At 35.6% G+C, this 19,982-nt stretch overlaps 1 protein-coding gene across 14 annotated transcripts in view; it reads left to right on the top strand.

Moving 5' to 3' along the window:
* The window catches only part of CSPP1 (centrosome and spindle pole associated protein 1), a 168,832-nt gene that overhangs the window by 58,111 nt on the left and 90,739 nt on the right, over positions 1-19,982 (top strand). For 12 of the 14 annotated variants that reach the window (XM_032315801.1, XM_032315806.1, XM_032315809.1 and 9 more), the window contains 2 exons: positions 8,999-9,097; positions 10,469-10,536. The exons of the other annotated variants lie outside the window; for them this stretch is intronic. In XM_032315801.1, coding sequence (XP_032171692.1) covers positions 8,999-9,097; positions 10,469-10,536 — 167 coding nt within the window. The remainder of the gene's footprint in view (positions 1-8,998; positions 9,098-10,468; positions 10,537-19,982) is intronic. 14 annotated transcript variants of the gene reach the window in all.

The following is a 19,982-nucleotide window of genomic DNA, read 5'->3' on the forward strand; positions in this document are numbered from 1 at the left end:
TATCTATCTCATTGTGGTTTTTATTTGCATTTCCTTGATGGTTAGTGATATTGAGCATCTTTTCATGTGTCTTTTGGCCATTTGTATGTCTCTTTCAAAAAACTGACTACTCAGGTCCTCTACTTGTTTCCTAATCAGATTATCTGCTTTTGGGTTTGAATTGTATGAGTTCTTCATATGTTTTGGAAAGTAACCCCTTGTAAGATGAATCATTTGCAGATATTTCCAATAGGTTGCTTTTTATTTTGTTGATAGAGGTTTCCTTTTTGTACAAAAGGATTTTATTTTGGTGTGGTCCTGGTAGTTTTTGTTTGTTTGTTTTTGCTTTTGTTTCCCTTACCTTAGGAGACATACCCATAAATTTGTTGCTAACGCTAATGTCCAAGAGACTGCTGTGTTTTCCTCTTAGAAGTTTTATGGTTTCAGGTCTCATGTATAGGTCTTCAGTCCATTTTGAGTTTATTTTTGTGTATGTTTTAAGAAAGTGGTTCAGTTTTTTTTTTTTTCCCGGTTTTCCCAGCACCATTTATAGAAGAAATGTTTTTCCCCCATTGTAGATGCTTGCCTCCTTTGTTATAGATTGACCTGAGTTGAAGGCAGATGCTTAACCAGCTGAGCCACCCAGCATATTAATTTTCATTACTGATCTCATTTATTAGTTCTTGTAGTTTTTTTGTGGAATCTTACAACTTATGCATATAGTTTCGTGTCATCTGCAAAGAGTGAAAGTTTTATTTCTTCCTTACCAGTTTGGATACTTTTTTCTTCTTTTTCTTGTGTCATTGCTATGATTTGTACTTCCAGTCCAGTGTTGAATAAAAGTACCATGGATGGACATCCTTCTCTTATTCCTGATCTTAGAGGAAAAGCTCTCAGTTTTTCCACATGGAGTATGGTGTTAAGTGTGTGTTTTTCATATATGGCCTTTATTAGATGAGGTCTGTTCCCTTTGAACCTACTTTAAGAGTTTTATCATAAGTGGATGTTGTATTTTGTCACATGCTTTTTCTGAATCTTTGGAGGTGATCATATGCTCTCATCCTTCATTTTGTTAATGTGTTGTATCACATTGATTGTTTTGCATCTGTTGAACCATCCTTGCATTCCTAGACTAAATCCCAATTGATTGTAATGAATGATTCTTAATGTATTGTTGAATTTGGTTTTCTAATATTTTGTTGAGAATTTTTGCATCTATGTTCATTAGGTGTTTTGGCCTGTAGGTTTGTGGGTAATTTTTTCTTTTTTCTTTTTTGTAGTGTCTTTGTTAGTTTTGATTATCAGGGTAATCCTGGACTCACTGAGAGAATTTGGAACTTTTCCTTCCTCTTCTATTTTTTGGGAATAATTTGAGAAGGATGGGTGTTAACTCTTCCTTAAATATTTGCTAGAATTCACCTGGAAAGTTATCTTCTCTGGGACTTTTGTTTGCTGGAAGTTTTTTTTTTTATTACAGTTCAATTTCGTTATTAGTAATCAGTCTGTTAAGATTTTCTGTGTCTTTCTGATTCAGTTTTGAAAGATTATATGATTCTTTTTATTTTTTTATTTTTTTAAAGGTTTTTTTTATTTATTTGACAGATAGAGACCAGAAGTGGGCAGAGAGGCAGGCAGGGAGAGAGAGAGGGGGAAGCAGGCTTCTGCGAGCAGAGAGCCTGATGCGGAGCTTGATCCCAGGACCCTGAGATCATGACCTGAGCCGAAGGCAAAGGCTTTAACCCACTGAGCCACCCAGGTGCCCTGAAAGATTATATGATTCTGGGAATTTTTTCATTTCTTCTAGGTTTTCCCAATTCGTTGGCCTATAATTTTTTATAGTAGTCTCTTAAAATCCTCTGTGTGTTTTTGGTGTCAGTTGTTACTTCTCTTTCATTTCTGAATTTATGTAAGTCCTTTTTCTTTTTTTCTTGATGAGTCTGGCCAAAGGTTTATTAATTTTGTTTTGTTTATTGATCCTTTCTATTTTTTTTTTCTCCATTTCATTTATTTCTGTTCTGATCTTTGTTATATTTTTCTTTTTACAGACTTTGGGTTTCATTTGTTATTTTTCTAGTTCCTTTAGGTATAAGATTAGATTGTTGGAGGTTTTTTCTTGTTTCTAGAGGTAGGCCTGTGAAATGCTCTTAGGACTTTCACTGTGTCCCAAAGATTTTGGACTGTTGTGTTCGCCATTTCATATTTCTCCATGTGTTTTAGATTTTCTCTCATTTCTTCATTGACCCATTGCTTGGTAGAATATTTTTTAGCCTCCACATTTTTTGTGTTTGTTTACTTGCTTTCTCTCTCTGTCTTTTTCTTTTTTCCCCTTATAATTGGTTTCTAGTTTCATACTTGTGGCTGGAAAAGATGCTTGATAGGATTTTAGGCTTCTTAAATTCATTCTGACTTATTTCGTGGCTTAACATATGATCTATCCTGTGGAATGTTTCATGTGCACTTGAAAAGAATGTGTATTCTGCTGTGTTGGATGGACTGTTCTTTATACATCTGGTGTAATGTGTCATTCAAAGCCACTGTTTTCTTAGTGATTTTCTGTCTGGATGATACCCACTGATGTAAGTGGGGTGTTAAATTCCTCTACTATTATTATGTAACTGTCAGTTTCTCACTTTATGTTTCTTAATATTTGCATTATGAACTTAGGTGATCCTATGTTGGCTGCATAGATATTTACAATTGTTAATCTCCTTTCAATGGATTAATCCCTTTATCATTATGTAATGTTCTTCCTTGTTTTTTGTCTAAGCATTTATTCATGATATAATGTAATATTAACCTGAAGTTCTTGACAAAAAATAATTATAACTGGTTATGAGAAGTACAAAATTAATTTTCCTTCATTTTTGTAAGTTTCTCTTTTTCTCTTTTTTTCTTCTAAAAGTCAGCATGTGATAAATTCCAGTTTTAATTTTAAAACAATTTTTGAGTTTTATATTTTTGGTCTCACTTTTTTTCTAATTACTCCATAAACAGTTTCAAGTATGATAATGTATTTATTAATGAACTGTTTTACCCACTTTAGATATGGGAAAGCTAAAGCCCAGGAATGATGTTACACTTCTGAACTATCATTAATCATTGGCCAGTGTTTTTAAATAATTAACAAGGTAGTTAGCATTTTGCTTGACACTTGCATTCTTTGTCTATGCGTGTGTGTTTATTTATGTATTATTTATTTATAAATATTTACAATTTGACTAAAATTTATGTTTGAGGAACTTTAGAAATTGAAGGTAGTGGTGTATTTCGTAGTACTTTGAAGTTTGTGGGCTCTACTTAAATGTGGTCATCCTAGTCTTTATTAGTTTTTAACTTGAACTGGATAAGTTAATATATCACTTTATTGTGTTTACTTTATAACCAATGTTAATGAGTAAAAGAAACTTTTAGCTTTAAAAACATGTTTTTTTAAAGTTTTTATGTGATTAATGCAGTTAGCACTTTCATTATATTTAACTGTTGATATTTGTTAGTTTGTAATCTTAGTAGTTATTTAATGAAATTCTGAAATAACATTCCATATGAAATTAGAATCTGTATGTTAGTCACATAGATGAGTACGTGCTTACTTACTGTGGGACATTCTAAGAAATGTGCATGCTTAATTGTAAAATGTAAATGAGGAGAAATGGTTCATTAAAACTTGAGTTATTTAATACTTTTTTTTCCTAATACATATTAATTTTCATTTGTTTCTGGAAGGGCCTCATGCTAACTTTTTTCTCCATTTTAAAGATGGCCTTGATATTAGAAAAACACTGTTACTGAATTAAAGCAAATAAAATTGTGAAATAACCGAAAACAGTGAGGAAAATGGTAACCCACAGTTAACAGCTCAGTATTTTTCTTTTAACATCTAGGAGAGTACCTATAATAGCAGAATTCATTCACATTAGAGAAGTTCTTGGTATGAAAACAAGATGATGTAGCCATTTTATGAATTAGATGATTTTTTTTAAGTAAGGAGAAATTTGTTTCTTCTTTGCTTTGAGCTGTATGAGTCTAGGACCAATAGATGGTAAATATTTTATTTTTACAGTGTGTTATTCTTGATAGCATAAAACATTGCAAATTTATTCCTAAAGTAGTTTGATTCAGTGGTTTGTTAAGGAAAAAAATAAGTTATTCATTATCACATAGGAGTTGTTCATTTTTATTTAAATTAGCTGGAATAAAACTTATGCTTTTAGAGAATTTGCTTTGCTTCTGTAAGAGTAATTATTTTTTGGAAGGTAGACACGTGTTAATTTTTAGAGTAAACTTGGCCTCTAGCCTACACCTGGTTTCCTTGGGCATTGAGGTTTGAACCTAATTAAAGTTATTGACCCATGTCTTCAGGAAGTAGAGAGAGAGAAAAAGCTTTTTCCATTTAGCATACCTGTTAAACTTTTTCTTTTGATAGGATGGTGGAAACCACTTACAATTATTTTATTATTTCAGTTAAATCTGATTTGGTTTGTCAAAGAAAGCAAATTCTTATTTGAGGTTGTCTCTGACAAAATCAGTGGATTGAGTTGTGGTAAACCAATCTATGGATTTAAAGCCATAGAATATTTAGATACATTGGTTCTGGGTCTCAGGGATAGTTTTAATTAATCTGGTACTGGCTTTAAAGGTATAACTAAACAGAAAGGACTTCTCAGGAACAAATGACCCAAATTGAACTCCTGAACTTTCATTAGAGTCAGATTGTTCTTAGACATTTAGTTGAGTTCATTACTATTACCATTCGTTGGTTTTCCTTAATGTTGAGAGGATTGAAGAGAAGAGATAGAAATGATGAAAACGCTATTGGCTCTCACCAATTCCCGTCTTTCTGGAGAACTTCATTGTCTCAGTAAAGGCTTCTTTTCTTTTTTTTCTTTTCTCTTTCTTTCTTTCTTCCTTTCTGAGAGCAAACAAGTATATGTGGGGTCGGGAGAAGGGCAGAGGGAGAGAGAGAATCTTAAGCAGGCTCTACACCCAGCACAGAGCCTGTTATGACCTGACCTAGAGATCATGATTTGAGCTGAAATCAAGAGTTGGGTGCTTAACTGACTGAGCTCTCCAGGCACCCCTCAATAGAGGTTTTTAAGATAAATTATAAGACCACATAACAGCTGTTAAAGGAGCTGACGGGGAAGTTAATAGTAGATGTTAGATTTATTAGAAATATGAAAAAAAAAGTTCAGTAAATTAAGGAAATTCCATTATAATTATGAGGGTATTTTAATAGGAAATAAGGTAGCTTACTTGCCATTCTGTAATTTGGCTTTATAGCTTATTGGTTTCCCTTCTGTTTTTTTTGTTTTTGTTTTTTTTTTTATTTATTTATTTTATTTTTTTATTATTTTTTTTAAATTTATTTATTTGACACAGAGAGAGAGAGATCATAAGTAGGCAGAGTGGCAGGCAGAGAGAGAGGGGGGAAGCAGGCTCCCTGCTGAGTAGAGAGCCCGATGTGGGGCTCGATCCCAGGACTCTGAGATCATGACCTGGTCTGAAGGCAGAGGCTTATCCCACTGAGCCACCCAGGCGCCCCAATTGTTTTTGTTTTTAATATAGTAGTTAATTTAAAAAATATTTACAAAATCTCTGTAAATAGTAATTTTTCATTGATTTAACAAAGTAGGCATAGTCATACCATGAGTCATTCCATAAAATTAAATAGGATGCCTTAAGATTTTATTTTATCTTTTTTAGTGAAATGTATGTCTCTACTTTTCTTTGGCCTCTTAAACGTTTCTCTAGTCTTGATTTTATCATGACAAGATTTTGATTTTATTGGTGACAAGACGGGATTTTTATTGTTATGGTAATGATTTTTTTTTTTTCTTTTTTTAAAGCTATATTCCCTATGGGCACTTCATTAGGAAGTCTTATAATTTTACTATAGAATTTAACAATGAGACCTTAACTTTACCCAAAAATAATTTCTTAAATTTCTTTAATTTAGAATGGACTTTGAAAATGACGTTTTGTGTTTATGGTGCTTACCTTATTAAGAGAGTTATATATACTGAAGAACCTACAAAACATTTTTTGCTTTGGATACAATGCTTTGGATGCTTTGGATATATCATACTTTGGTATACAGATGCTTTGAATACATATGCTTTGGATATATCATACTTTGGTACAACTGCATAAAGATAAGCTAGAATTGCAAGTCTCAATGTTGCTTTTAGGAAACCTAACTGAAAATGCAGAAAGTCACAAACTCGTGGATAAATTTTAGTGTATAATAAGTAGCCTTTAATTTTAGCTTTTAAAATCGAGATAGGTTTTTTTTTTAATTTTTTATCTTTTATAAACATATATTTTTATCCCCAGGGGTACAGGTTTGTGACTCGCCAGGTTTACACACTTCACAACACTCACCAAAGCACATACCCTCCCCAATGTCCATAACCCCACCACCCTTCTCCCAACCCCCCTCCCCCCAGGCAACCCTCAGTTTGTTTTGTGAGATTAAGAGTCACTTATGGTTTGTCTCCCTCCCAATCCCATCTTGTTTCATTTATTCTTCTCCTACCCACTTAAGCCCCCATGTTGCATCACCACTTCCTTATATCAGGGAGATCATATGATAGTTGTCTTTCTCCGCTTGACTTATTTCACTAAGCATGATACGCTCTAGTTCCATCCATGTTGTCGCAAATGGCAAGATTTCATTTCTTTTGATGGCTGCATAGTATTCCATTGTGTATATATACCACATCTTCTTGATCCATTCATCTGTTGATGGACATCTAGGTTCTTTCCATAGTTTGGCGAGATAGGTTTTTAAAAATTTATAACTTTAAATTTCTCTAATTTGTTGGGAGGCACCACTGTACCACATCAACACGTTTACTTTTGTCTGTTGAGTCATGGGAGTTTACCCCCAGGTTCAGTGATTCATCAGGAGGACTCACAAGACTTCCTTATACAGTTATATTCATGGGTATGATTTATTACAGCAAAAGGATACAAAGTAAAATCAGCAAAGTAAAAAGAGCCTTGGACAAAATCTGAAGGCAAGCAGGCACAAGTTTCCAAGAGTTCTGTCCTAGTGGAGTCACACAGGACGTGCTTAATTCCTCCAGCATTGAAATATGACAACATGGGTGTAATGTTGTCTACTAGGAAAGATCATTAGAGAGTCAGTGCCCAATGTTTTTATTGGGGGCTGGTCACATAGGCACCAAGGATATATGAAAATTCTGAACTTCTTGAAGGAAAGCAGATTTCAGCAAAAACTATATTGTTTGTATAAACAGTTTAGGTACAGTGAGCCACTCTTTATTAGTCCTGAGAATGGTAGGACTCCCCCCAAAATCTATGTTCCCAGGTGCCAGCCAAGGGCCTGCCTTCCAAATAGGTATTTCTAAGGATAGGCAATTTTAGGCCTGTGCTATTAACTTTTTTCTGCTCATGCATATTGAATATAGACAAGTATAACTAAATCTGGTTGCTTGGCATTATTAATTACAAATTTGAATTTGAGTTTATATTGATCAATTCTTTAAGTGGTAGAAATAGGGCATGAGAGATGCTAAACTGTTACGTCAGTTTAAAACAGATTTGAGCACATAGGTTTTAGATCTAAAACCAGCTCTGTTTTGATAATTTGAAATAAGTTGACATTCCTTTTTGGAAGGGCTTGTGGAGGGTTCTGTTACTTTAGATATGGATAAAAAATTGAAGTTATTTGGGGTGCCTGGGTGGCTCAGTGAGGTAAAGCCTCTACCTTTGGCTTAGGTCATGATCCTAGGGTCCTGGGATTGAGCCCCGCATCTGGCTCTCTGCTCAGCAGGGGGCCTGCTTTGCCCTCTCTCTCTGCCTACTTGTGATCTCTGTGTGTCAAATAAATCAAGAAAATCGTAAAAAAAATTTTTTTTAAAGCTATTTATGTGTCATTCCAGGTCAGATACGTTGAAAGTCACAATTCTGGATAATTTTTTCTCCACAGATAATATTGACAGTGGCTTGTGTGATGGACACAAGTGAAGAAAGACTTCTGTGCTAGCTCTGTGGAGAACGAAAAGTTTTTCTCCTAAAACTTGCCATTTTTCTTAATGTGAAAATGAAATTCACCTACAATGTTGATAATACTTTAACAGCCATATTTCTCTCTAATAGTCCTTTTGAGAGAAAATATAGTTTGTTAACAGCCACGTGAAGAAATATAACTTGTGAAATGCTGATTTTCATGGATGCTGATAAATGTTGGTGTGAAAAGTCATGTTGGTTTCTCTGGTATGAGGAATTAAGCTGAAGAAGTCAGTTTTTGCCAAGTGGAAAAAAAAAGATTAATTGAAAAAATTTTAAGGATTATTTTCTGAAAATGATTAAAAAAATTCCTTTCTTTCTCTTTTGTTGCTCATGACCTTGTGAGTAAAGTGATAATTTTTACCAATGTATCAGACTATTTGTTTATAATGTTTTCCCTTCACCTATTGCTAATATTTATTCTTCCATGTGATTTACAGTGTTAGCAAATGTTGTGCCTTGCCACATTTAATGGTAAGACAGCTGCTACGTTTTTAAGATAAAAAGCTTTATATATGCAGTGAGATAATTTCCAGAATCTATGAATTGTGTTTAAAAAAGAGATCTCATTGTGAAATTGTCTGTAATGCTCATGAGGGCAAGGACCATGTTCACATACCCAGTGCTTAAAAAAAATAGTACTTGACATGTAATAGGTACTAATTAATTCTTTGAATTAAATGAATGATAAAATGAGTATATGCAGAGTTTTGAAATTAAAATTTTCTAGAAGTTATATTGGAATAATTTATAATAACCTTTGTTTTAAAGACTATTGAATCCAAACTCTGTTTCTCTTATTAACCAGCAAGTCATACTTGAATTAAATCGCCTTCAAATTAATTTTCAAATGTGTTTGCAGTAAAACTTCATTATAACTCTTTGTTCCCTTTAACATTTCCAATATCAAATGTAAAAGCACCAAAGAGATGTAAGAAGGTCCACTGTACGTGGAGCCAGCTCTATAAGCTAATGTGTTTTTAAGGATGTACGGGAACAGACGAGGGGATGTACCTCCCATGGAGCATGGTGGTGATGTCACAGAACAGTCAAACATACGCATTTCATCTGCTGGAAATAAAAGGTATAGTATGTCATATAAATTCTGCCCTTCAGTCTTTACACTGTGAAACGGCAACCACTAAAACTGGCTTACTGGGGACACCTGGGTGGCTCAGTGGGTTAAAGCCTCTGCCTTCGGCTCAGGTCATGGTCTCAGGGTCCTGGGATCGAGCCCCGCATTGGGCGCTCTGCTCAGTGCAGAGCCTGCTTCCCCCTCTCTCTCTGCTTGCCTCTCTGCCTACTTGTGATCTCTGTCTGTCAAATAAATTAAAGAAAACAAAAAACAAAAACCAAAAAAATGGGCTTACTGAATAAGTAGAACAGTATAGTATGGTAACAGCTGTCCTTATTTAATAAGAAAATAATTAAAGGGAAAAATAAAAGAATTAAGTGAATGGTGTTAAATGAGAATTTATAGTACTTTACAGCATTCTTTTGAACAACAATGTTTGATTATAAGTGTGCCAAAGTGTTCCAAATAAGTCCCTATAATTATAAAGTATATATAAATTTGTTTGAAATAATGTAAGGAGAAATAAGCATGTAGTTTAATGGATTAAAATTCAATAATATACATTGGGAGTTACAGGAGTGATATAACTTGAGTGGAAATAAATTGAAAATGTTCCTGCAATGTGAGTTTTCCTTTGAAAAAATTTTTTTTTTAATTTTCAGCCTATTGAGTAGGTAGGTAACTTTTATGCTTACTTTGTAAAATTCGTGCTCATAATAATTCTGTCATGATGAAAAAACAGAAATTATATATATTTTATATTTATGTTCTCTTTTTGTTGATAGTTTTTATCATTTTGGTGGCTTTCTTATTTTGTACATAAGTATAAACGATTCCCAATCTGTAGTGTATAATGAAGATAGTAATGTCATATGTCAGAAATGGTGTCTATTTTCTTTGAAAAAAAGTATTATATACAAGTGCTTGAGTAAAGATAATTTGCTGCTTGGGTCTGATTGGGTTTCAATTGAGGGGTTGTCTTTTTTTTTCCTCGTTATTTCTATAAGGAAGGGGTTTTTAAGAGATGATCTTTTTCAAGCGTGTGAATAAGTATCTCTTTTCTTTTTATTAGGATTTATGTGTATTTATATTCATTTTCCTAACTGGGTTAACTATTCTTATGAAAAAGAGTTTTATTGGGAATCTATAGAGCCATTGATGCAAGCTGAAGAAAAAGGTTATATATTTATAGAGTGTGAATATCAAGGTCCTACTGTATAAAGAAAGAAAATGCTGTGATTTTACCCTGACTTTAAAATATGTGACTATTATGGTGTCCATAGTACTTTGAAAGCCCCATAACTCATACCTACGGTTTACTTTAAATTTTTGTTACTTGAAAATCATCTGGCCTCTAATTCTTTTTCTTTTTTGTTTTAGTGCTCGAGACAATGAACCATCCAAATCTAACAGAGAGCTCTGTAGTCCTTTTGCAGGAATGCTCTTTGGTATGTACAAAACATCCAGTTGATTAAACTTTTGCAGACTGTTCTAGACAAGGCTTTTTTCTTTCTTTCTTTCTTTCTTTCTTTCTTTTTTTTTTTTTTTGGTATATTTTAAATTTATTAACGTATAATGTATTTTTTTTTTAGGGGTACAGGTCTATGAATTGTCAGTCTTACACAATTCACAGTACTCACCATAGCACATACCCTCCCCAGTGTCCATCACCCAGCCACCCTGTCCCTCCTGTCCTGCCTCCAGCAACCCTCAGTTTGTTTCTTGAGGTTGAGTCTCTTATGGTTTGTCTCCCTCTCCAGTGCCATCTTGTTTCATTTTTCCCTCCTACCCCCAACCCCCACCCTGCCATTCAAATTCCTAATATCCGAGAGATCATACAATAATTTTCTTTCTCTGATTGACTTATTTCACTTAGCATAGTACCCTCTAGTTCCATCCACTTCGTTGCAAATGGCAAAATTTTGGGGTTTTTTGATGGCTGCATAGTATTCGTTGTATATATATACCACATCTTCTTTATCCATTCATCTGTTGATGGACATCTAGGTTCTTTCCATAGTTTGGCTATTGTGGACATTGCTGCTATAAACATTTGGATGCACGTGCCCCTTCAGATCACTAAATTTGTATCTTTAGAGTAAATACCCAATAGTGTGATTGCTGGGTCGTAGGGTAGTTCTATTTTCAACTTTTTGAGGAACCCCCACACTGTTTTCCAGAGTGGTTGCACCAGCTTGCATTCCCACCAACAGTGTAGGAGGGTTCCCTTTCTCCGCATCCTCGCCAGCATCTGTCATTTCCTGACTTGTTCATTTTAGCCATTCTGACTGGTGTGAGGTGATACCTCATTGTGGTTTTGATTTGTATTTCCCTGATGCCGAGTGATGTGGAGCACTTTTTCATGTGTCTGTTGGCCATCTGGATGTCTTCTTTGCAGAAATGTCTGTTCATGTCTTCTGCCCATTTCTTGATTGGATTATTGGTTCCTTGGATGTTGAGTTTGTAAGTTCTTTATAGATTTTGGATACTAGTCCTTTATCTGATATGTCATTTGAAAATATCTTTTCCCATTCTTTTGGTTGTCTTTTGGTTTTATTGACTGTTTCCTTTGCGGTGCAGATGCTTTGATCTTGATGAAGGTCCAATAGTTCATTTTTGCCCTTGCTTCCCTTGCTTTTCGCATGTTTCTAGGAAGAAGTTGCTGTGGCTGACGTCGAAGAGGTTGCTATCTGTTCCCTCAAGGATTTTGATGGATTCTTGTCTCACATTGAGTTCTTTCATCCATTTTGAATCTCTTTTTGTGTGTGGTGTAAGGAATTGGTCCATTTTCATTCTTTTGCATGTGGCTGTCCAGTTTTCCCAACACCATTTGTTGAAGAGACTCTCTTTTTTCCATTGGACATTCTTTTCTGCCTTGTCAAAGATTAGTTGACCATAGAGTTGAGGGTCCATTTCTGGGCTCTCTCTTCTGGTCCATTGATCTATGTGTCTGTTTTTATGCCAGTACCATACTGTCTTGATGATTATAGCTTTTTAATAGAGCTTAAAGTCTGGAATTGTGATGCTGCCAACTTTGGTTTTCTTTTTCAACATTCCTCTGGCTATTTGGAGTCTTTCCTGGTTCCATATAAATTTTAGGATTATTTGTTCCATCTCTTTGAAAAAAGTTGATGGTATTTTGGTAGGGATTGCATTAAATGTGTAGATTGCTTTAGGTAGCATAGATATTTTCACAATTTCTTATCTTCCAACCCATGAGCATGGAACATTTTTCCATTTCTTTTTTTTTTTTTTTCAAGATTTTATTTATTTGGCAGAGAGAGAGATCACAAGTAGGCAGAGAGGTAGGCAGAGAGAGAGGAGGAAGCAGGCTCCTTGCCAAGCAGAGAGCCTGATGTGGGACTTGATTCCAGGACCCTGAGATCCTGACCTGAGCCGAAGGCAGAGGCTTTAACCCACTGAGCCACCCAGGTGCCCCAATATTTTTCCATTTCTTTGTGTCTTCCTCAATTTCTTTTATGAGTACTTTATAATTTTCTGAGTACAGAGTCTTTGCTCATTGGTTAGGTTTATTCCTAGGTATCTTACAGTTTTGGATGCAATGTAAATGAGATCGACTCCTTAATTTCTCTTTCTTCTGTTTTATTGTTGGTGTATAGAAATGCAACTGATTTCCATGCATTGATTTTATATTCTGACACTTTATTGAATTCCTGTATGAGTTCTAGCAGTTTTGGAGTGAAGTCTTTCAGGTTTTCTACATAAAGTATCATATCATCTGCAAGGAGTGAGAGTTTGACTTCTTCTTTGCCGATTCGGATGCCTTGAATTTCCTTTTGTTGTCTGATTGCTGAGGCTAGGACTTCTAGTACTATGTTGAATAGCAGTGGTGATAGTGGACAGCTCTGCCATGTTCCTGACCTTAGGGGAAAAGCTCCCAGTTCTTCCCTATTGAGAATGATATTTGCTGTGGGTGTTTCATAGATTACTTTTATGATATTGAGGGATGTACACTCTGTCCCTATATTGTGAAGAGTTTTGATCAGGAAAGGATGCTCTACTTTGTCACATGCTTTTTCAGCATCTATTGAAAGTATCATATGGTTCTTGTTCTTTCTTTTATTAATGTATTTTATCACATTGATTGATTTGTAGATATTGAACCAACATTGTAGCCCAGGAATAAATCCCACTTGGTCGTGGTGAATAATCCTTTTAATGTACTGTTGGATCCTATTGGCCAGGGTTTTGCTGAGAACTTTTGCATCCATGCTCATCAGGGATATTGATTTGTAATTCTCCTTTTGATGGGGTCTTTGTCTGGTTTTGGGATCAAGGTAACGCTGCCCTCATCAAATGAGTTTGAAAATTTTCTTCCCATTTCTCTTTTTCTGGAACAGTTTCAGGAAAATAGGTATTAATTTTTCTTTAAATGCTTGGTAGAATTCCCCTGGGAAGCCATCTGGCCTTGGGCTAAAAGGGTAGCAATGACCCCAGAATAATATATGCTAACCAAATCAGAAGGGACCTGAAATGGAGGGGAGAAAAAAAAGTACATATCTATATACATATACATATACATACACACATACATATATATATATACACACATACACACACACATATATAATTAGGCTGGTGAATAGGACAGAGCCACACATTTGATTTTGGGTGTATTTTGGTCTCTTAGAAAAAAATGCCTCCCACAATTTTAAGGAAGAAAAACTTATATATATATATATGTATATATTTATATATAAATATATACATATATATATATATACACACAAAAAAAATAAGGGTAAACATGTTGTAGGGATGAAATATGACTGAACATGAAAATTAAAAAATATTTTAAAAAAGGAATTGATAAGAAGTTGGTTGAAAAAAGAAAGGAAAAAAAAAGGAAAGAATGTGATCAGGCTGGAGACTAGAACCAAGCTATATGCTAGATTTAGGGTATATTTTGATCTGTTAGAAGAAACTGTATCCCAGAATTTTAAATAAATAGAAACTTATATGTATACAACAAATAAGATTAAATGCAATGAAGGGATAGAATATGACTATAGCAGTGAAAATAAAAATGATTTTTAAAAAGGTATTGGTAAGATAAAATTGATTAAAATAAGAAAGAGGAAAAGTTAAAAAAATAGAATAAGAATGAAATCTAATGAATTTTGACTTTGAAAGACTGAAGAATCATGGGGAAAACAGTCATGAACTCTTTATGCTGCATTCGCCTCACTCTGGAGTTCTTCAGTTCTCATGATTGGTGAACTTGATCTTGGCTGGATGTTCTTGCTGATCTTCTGGGGAAGGGGCCTATTGTAGTGATTCTCAAATGTCTTTGCCGGGCAGAATTCCACTGCCCTTGGAGGGGGCCTGGCTAAGTAATCTGCTTGGGTTTGCTCTCGGTAGCTTTTTTTTCCCTGAATGCTTTCTGTTCAGCATGGCAGAAGAGAACGAAAGTGGTGGCCTCCTAATATCTGACCCAGCGGAGCTGAGTGCTTGGGGCCCAGCTGCCCAGTGCGCCCTCAGAGAAAAGCAGTCAGTCACTCCTGTCTCCCCAGTCTCTGGCTGTGCTTCATGCTCACCTGGCCTGTTACAGTGCATTTCTGTTTCTGGCACATGGCCCCATTTGGAGTCTCCAAACCCAGCATATTCCTGTAGTGTGCTCATGCACCGTTCCGCCTGGTGGTGGAAGGGGGGTGATCTCCCTGATTCTGCCGCCTTGTGGGTTCCCTGCTTGAAGAGCAGTGGCCTGACTCTGCCGGGGATCATTTTTTAAGGTAACCCCCAGCTGAGAGACCAGTCCTTGGCTCCATCTCTGTAGATGGCTTCCCTGCTCCAGTACCCGGGGGCTCTGCCGCACACAGGCACCCCTGGTCTTTTTGTGACCCCGAGGGACCTGATACCACACTATTGCAGTGACGGCTCCCCCACACCCCCACTTAGCCTCTGGAGCAATGTCCCTCAGTGGAGTAGACTTCTAAAAGTTCTGATTTTGTGCTCTGCTGCTCTCTGTTTTGCGGGAGATGGCCCCTCCTTTTTGGGGTCTGTCTTCCCTATCTTCCGTATATTGCCTTGGATTCACTTCTCTGCATGTTCTACCTTCCAGAAAGTGGTAGCTTTTCTGTTCGTAGAATTGCTGCTATTCTTTTCTTCTATCTCCTATTGAGTTTGTTGGTGTTCAAAATGGTTTGATAACTATCTAGCTGAATTCCTGGGACCCTACAAAATTTCGATCTTCTACTCCTCTACCATCTTGCTCCTTCCTTTCTAGATAGGGTCTTTAGTGAGATGTCAGTGTTGTCATTAAAACTATTTTTATTAATAATAGAAAACTCTTATCTAATGCTTACTTTATGGTAGACTCTATATGCTAAATAGTTAATGTGTACTGTATAGCTCCTTGTATAACTTTAAAGTGAAATAACTTTATTTAATGATGAGCTTTCCATAGAAGATAAATGAAATATTAATTTCAGTAACTTCATTGTAGTGTGGCTATTTCTTATATTCTGTTTTATATGCAATAGTTTTTTTTCTTCATTCTTCTTTTTCTTCTTTAGCTAGTATAGAACTGCCTTACATTATAAGTTTAGTTTCCCTGAACTAAACCTTTTTATCCCTTGATAAACATCCTTTTCCTATGTTCTTTCCCAGTAGTTTGAGAAGGTGTTTGTTCAAACCATGATCATAATAAAGATTTTCTGTTTATTTTATCAGAAATGAAGGTCACTGGTTAATATAAGAATGTTGATTTGCTACTTGTCATAATTTCAGAAACAGTGTGAAGAGAGGGCCTTACTTATTTCCTATGTATAACTTTAAAATAGAAAAGTAGTCTGTTTTCTGTGTAAAAACTATTAGAACAAATGACCTGAAATTTGATTTCAAGGGAAGTATGTGAGGAAATTGGATAAAAGTTTAGATTCATTCAACCTGAAAGTAGCCAGTAATTTAAATCTAGGATTAGAGACATTTTATTGAGATATTCTCAAATTTTTGTTTTCTTGAAATGGCTATTATGAGAAAATAGGGCATAGCAACTAGAGTTTTATTCTTTTTTTTTTAAATTTTTTTATTTTTAAGATCTGTTTATTTGAGAGTGAGAGAACACAATCAGAGCCTGATGTGGGGTTTGATCCCAGGACCCCATGATCATGACCTGAGCCAAAATTAAGAGTCAGCTGCTCTACTGAGTCACCCAGGCACCCCTAGAGTTTTATTCTAATGTAGTGTCTTTAAGTGAGAATTTACCAGTGTAACCTATTAGTAGGTGAGAGTAAAGGCTTCATTCTTATGATGTATTTTGTTAAACATGAAAAATTGGAGAAATGGCTTTCTTTGTTCAGAGCCCACTGACAAATAATTTTATCAATAAACGGATTACTCTGCCCTGAAATTTTAACATTGAATGGCATAAATTTACCATTATTGTAATCCTGAAATTTATGCATGAATATTTGGTGAGACAGTAGACTCTAATGCTTAGGACAAACCATTTAAAATCATTTAATCCAGTGATTTATCTCATGAGTTACCCCCCTGCCCAGCCTATATATGTATGGAACCATAGGGAACTCCAGAGGTAGCATAATGAGATTGTTATAAAATTCTCATTTCAATTGAATTGAAATTTGTCTTCCTATAATTTTGCCTCAAGGATCTAATTTGGAGTCTTTTGCTTTATTTTAAAAATTAAAACAATGACTACTTAGAGCAAAAATAACAATATATTATGGGGTTTATAAAAGAATCATGGATTATTTAGAAGTATGCTTTTAAATTTTCAAATATTTGGGGATTTTCCTTCTGTCTTTTTATTATTGACTGCTTGTTTAATTCCCTTACGATCCAAAAAAAGTTGGTATAATTTCATTTATTTCAAATTTGAATTTAAAAAATGTTTTTAATGGCTTAGAATATAGTTCATCTTGGTGAATTTTTAGTTTTTAGTTGAAAGAATGCGCATTATATGGTTGTTGAGTGTAGTGGTTTTTATATGTCAAGTACATCAATTGGTTGATAGTGATGTTCATGTCTTGTGCATATTTAATGATTTTCAACTCTTCTTCTACCATTTGTTTAGAAATGTTTTAAATTCTCTTAGTGTGGGACCTGGAGTGCTGGAGGAATTTTCTCAGTGTGCCTGCACTTTAATTAATTTTCAGCAGAACCTGCCTGACTCTGACAGAATGATTTCTGTTGCCTTTTCTTTGGTGCAAGGCTGATTCTTTGCATCTGGTTCTCAGAAGTGAGTCTCTCTCAGTGTTCCTGATGCTTCCCAGAGTGGTAGCCAAACTCTTCCTTTATGTTTGTGGAGGGTCTTGGGTGAGAATTTCCTACCCTTCCCCCTAACAGTAATAGAACCTCATAAGTGCAGAATGCTGGGTCCAGAAGGTTTTCTGCTGTTCAACCAATAGAATACGGCTGTTGCTTTCTATGAAAGAAGGATTGGGAAAGCATGCAGTGTTATTTGGCCTCAGAATGGTCTCTTTCTTGTGTCTCATGTTGTCCTGTCTCCAGTCTCTCTCAGAAACATCTGGTGGAGGTGGAGAAGTGAGTGCAGATTCCTCTTGTGTCTGGGTTTTCCAGAGAATCTATGTTTTTACTCTAGCCCACAGAAAGCTTTAAGAATTCATTAACATTTCAGGTTTCATACCTCCTTTTAAGGCAGCTGCCTACTTCTCCACATTCTAGGAAAGGTAAAAAAATTTGTTGGATTATCCCATCTCTCTTTGAATTGGTTTTTACTATACCCTTTGGAATTCACCTCATTTGGTTGCTTATAACCTCAGCTCTCTAATGGGCTTTTTAAAAGTTACAGTTTTATAGATGATGTGTTTTTTCCCCATTGTAGGGTTTGAGCAGTGTTCTCTTGTAGCTTTCTGCTAAGTAGAAGCAGAACTCCCCATTTTTTTTTTTTTTTAAATAACAACTTCTATTTCTTCCTCATTATGGTCCTATTTTTTAAGAAAAAAAAATATATATATATTTTAATGAATCTTAAAAAGAAAAAAAAAGATGGGTGGTAAACCTGGGTGGCTCAGTTGGTTAAATGGCCAGCTCTTGCTTTTGGTCCAGGTCATGATCTCAGAGTGCTGGGATCAAGCCCTGTGTCAGACTCCAAGCTCAGCTGGGGAGCCTGCTTGTAGGTTCTTTCTCTCCCTCAGCCCTTCCCCCTGCACACATTCTCTCTCTCAAGTAAATAAATCTTTAGAAATACATATTTTTAAAGTTTTATTAAACCCAGTTGATTTTTATAAAATATATTTTTTGAAGATTTTATTTATTTATTCAACAGAGAGAGACAAGTAAGAGAGGAGGGAACACAGCAGAGGAGTGGGAGAGGGAGATGCAGGCTTCCCACTTAGCAGGGAGCCCGATGCGGGGCTTGATCCCAGGACCCTGACATCATTACCTGAGCTGAGGGCAGACACTTAACGACTGAGCCACCCAGGCGCCCCTTTTTAAAAAATATTTTTTTAAAGCTTTTATTTATTTATTTGACAGAGACACAGCAAAAGAGGGAACACAGTTTTTGTTGTTGTTGTTTGTTTGTTTAAGTGAGCTACATGCCCAACGTGAAGCTTGAAATCTGGCCCCAAGATCAAGAATCACAGGCTCTACCTTCTGAGCCAGCCAGTTGTCCCTGTGTTCCTATTTTTATTTAATACTTGGGCATAGTTCTGATAGCTAATTTAATATCTTTGTTGTTCCATCGTCTGTTGTTCATGTGTTTTTTTCTATTGACTAACATTTCTAATGGTTAATGGTCATTATATTAGTTTTCTATTGCTGATTCAAAGATAAGCACAAATTTTATGGCTCAGAACATCTCACATTACCTTACAGTGTCTGTGGGTCAGGAGTTTAAGCAGGTTCTCTGCTCAGGTCTCTGAAGGCTATAATAATCAATGTGTCAGGCTGTTTTCTTCATCTGAATCTTGAATAGGGGAGAATCTACTTCTAAGCACATTCACAGTGTTGGCAGAATTCATTTACTAGTGGCTGTATTACTAAGGGCCTCGGTTTCTTATTGGATGTTATTGGAGACTGCCCATAGTTCTTAGAGGGCATCCATAATTTCTTGTCACGTGGGCTTTCTTACCATGGCTGCTCACTTTATTATGCCAGCAAGGAGAATCTCTAAACTCAGGGAGGACTTTTACCTGATTATATCAGGCTCACCCAAGATAATCTCCCTTTTGATTAATTCAGACTTGAAATTTGATCTGGAATTGGGACCCTAATCACATTGGCAAGGTCCTTTCACCTTGTCATATTCTGTTGGCTAGAAGCAGGTCATAGGTCCTGCCTAGGGGAGAGTTTTATACAGGGAATCAGCACCAGAAGGCAGGGAATATGGGATCTATCAGAATTTTGTCTACCACAGTCACATTTTTCTGATACTGAAGAACTAACCTTTTTGAGGTCTTTTTTAAAAATTTTATTTGGGACATTGTAAAGTAGCCTTCTTCATAGGGGCAGTTCGGTCCTATTACTATCAAATCACCTTTCTGGGGGCTCTTCTTTGAATAGGAGACCACTGAGAACTCCTATTCCTAGCTAAAGCTGGAATTTCTACTTTGGGGATGTCCAAGAATTTTTCAGTTTGTGTCCTTCATAGTTTTTTGTCCAGCTTATTGGAGTTTTATCCTGTGCATTTATAGACGGTGCATAGTAAAGTCTGAGGCTTCCCCTCCACAGACTTTTTTTTTTTTTAAAGTAGGCTCCGTTCCCAGAGTAGAGCTGAATGTGGGGCTTGGACTCATAACCCTGAGATCAAGATTCAGATGCTTAACTGACTGAGCCACCTAGGTGCCCCTGAAGCTCTTTTGCTTCTTTTTGAAGATTTGCCCTACACTTCCAGACATTTTATATTTTATTTTATTTTATTTTTAAAAAGATTTTATTTATTTGT

Source organism: Mustela erminea, chromosome 16, assembly GCF_009829155.1.
Source record: "Mustela erminea isolate mMusErm1 chromosome 16, mMusErm1.Pri, whole genome shotgun sequence".
NCBI lineage: Eukaryota > Metazoa > Chordata > Mammalia > Carnivora > Mustelidae > Mustela > Mustela erminea.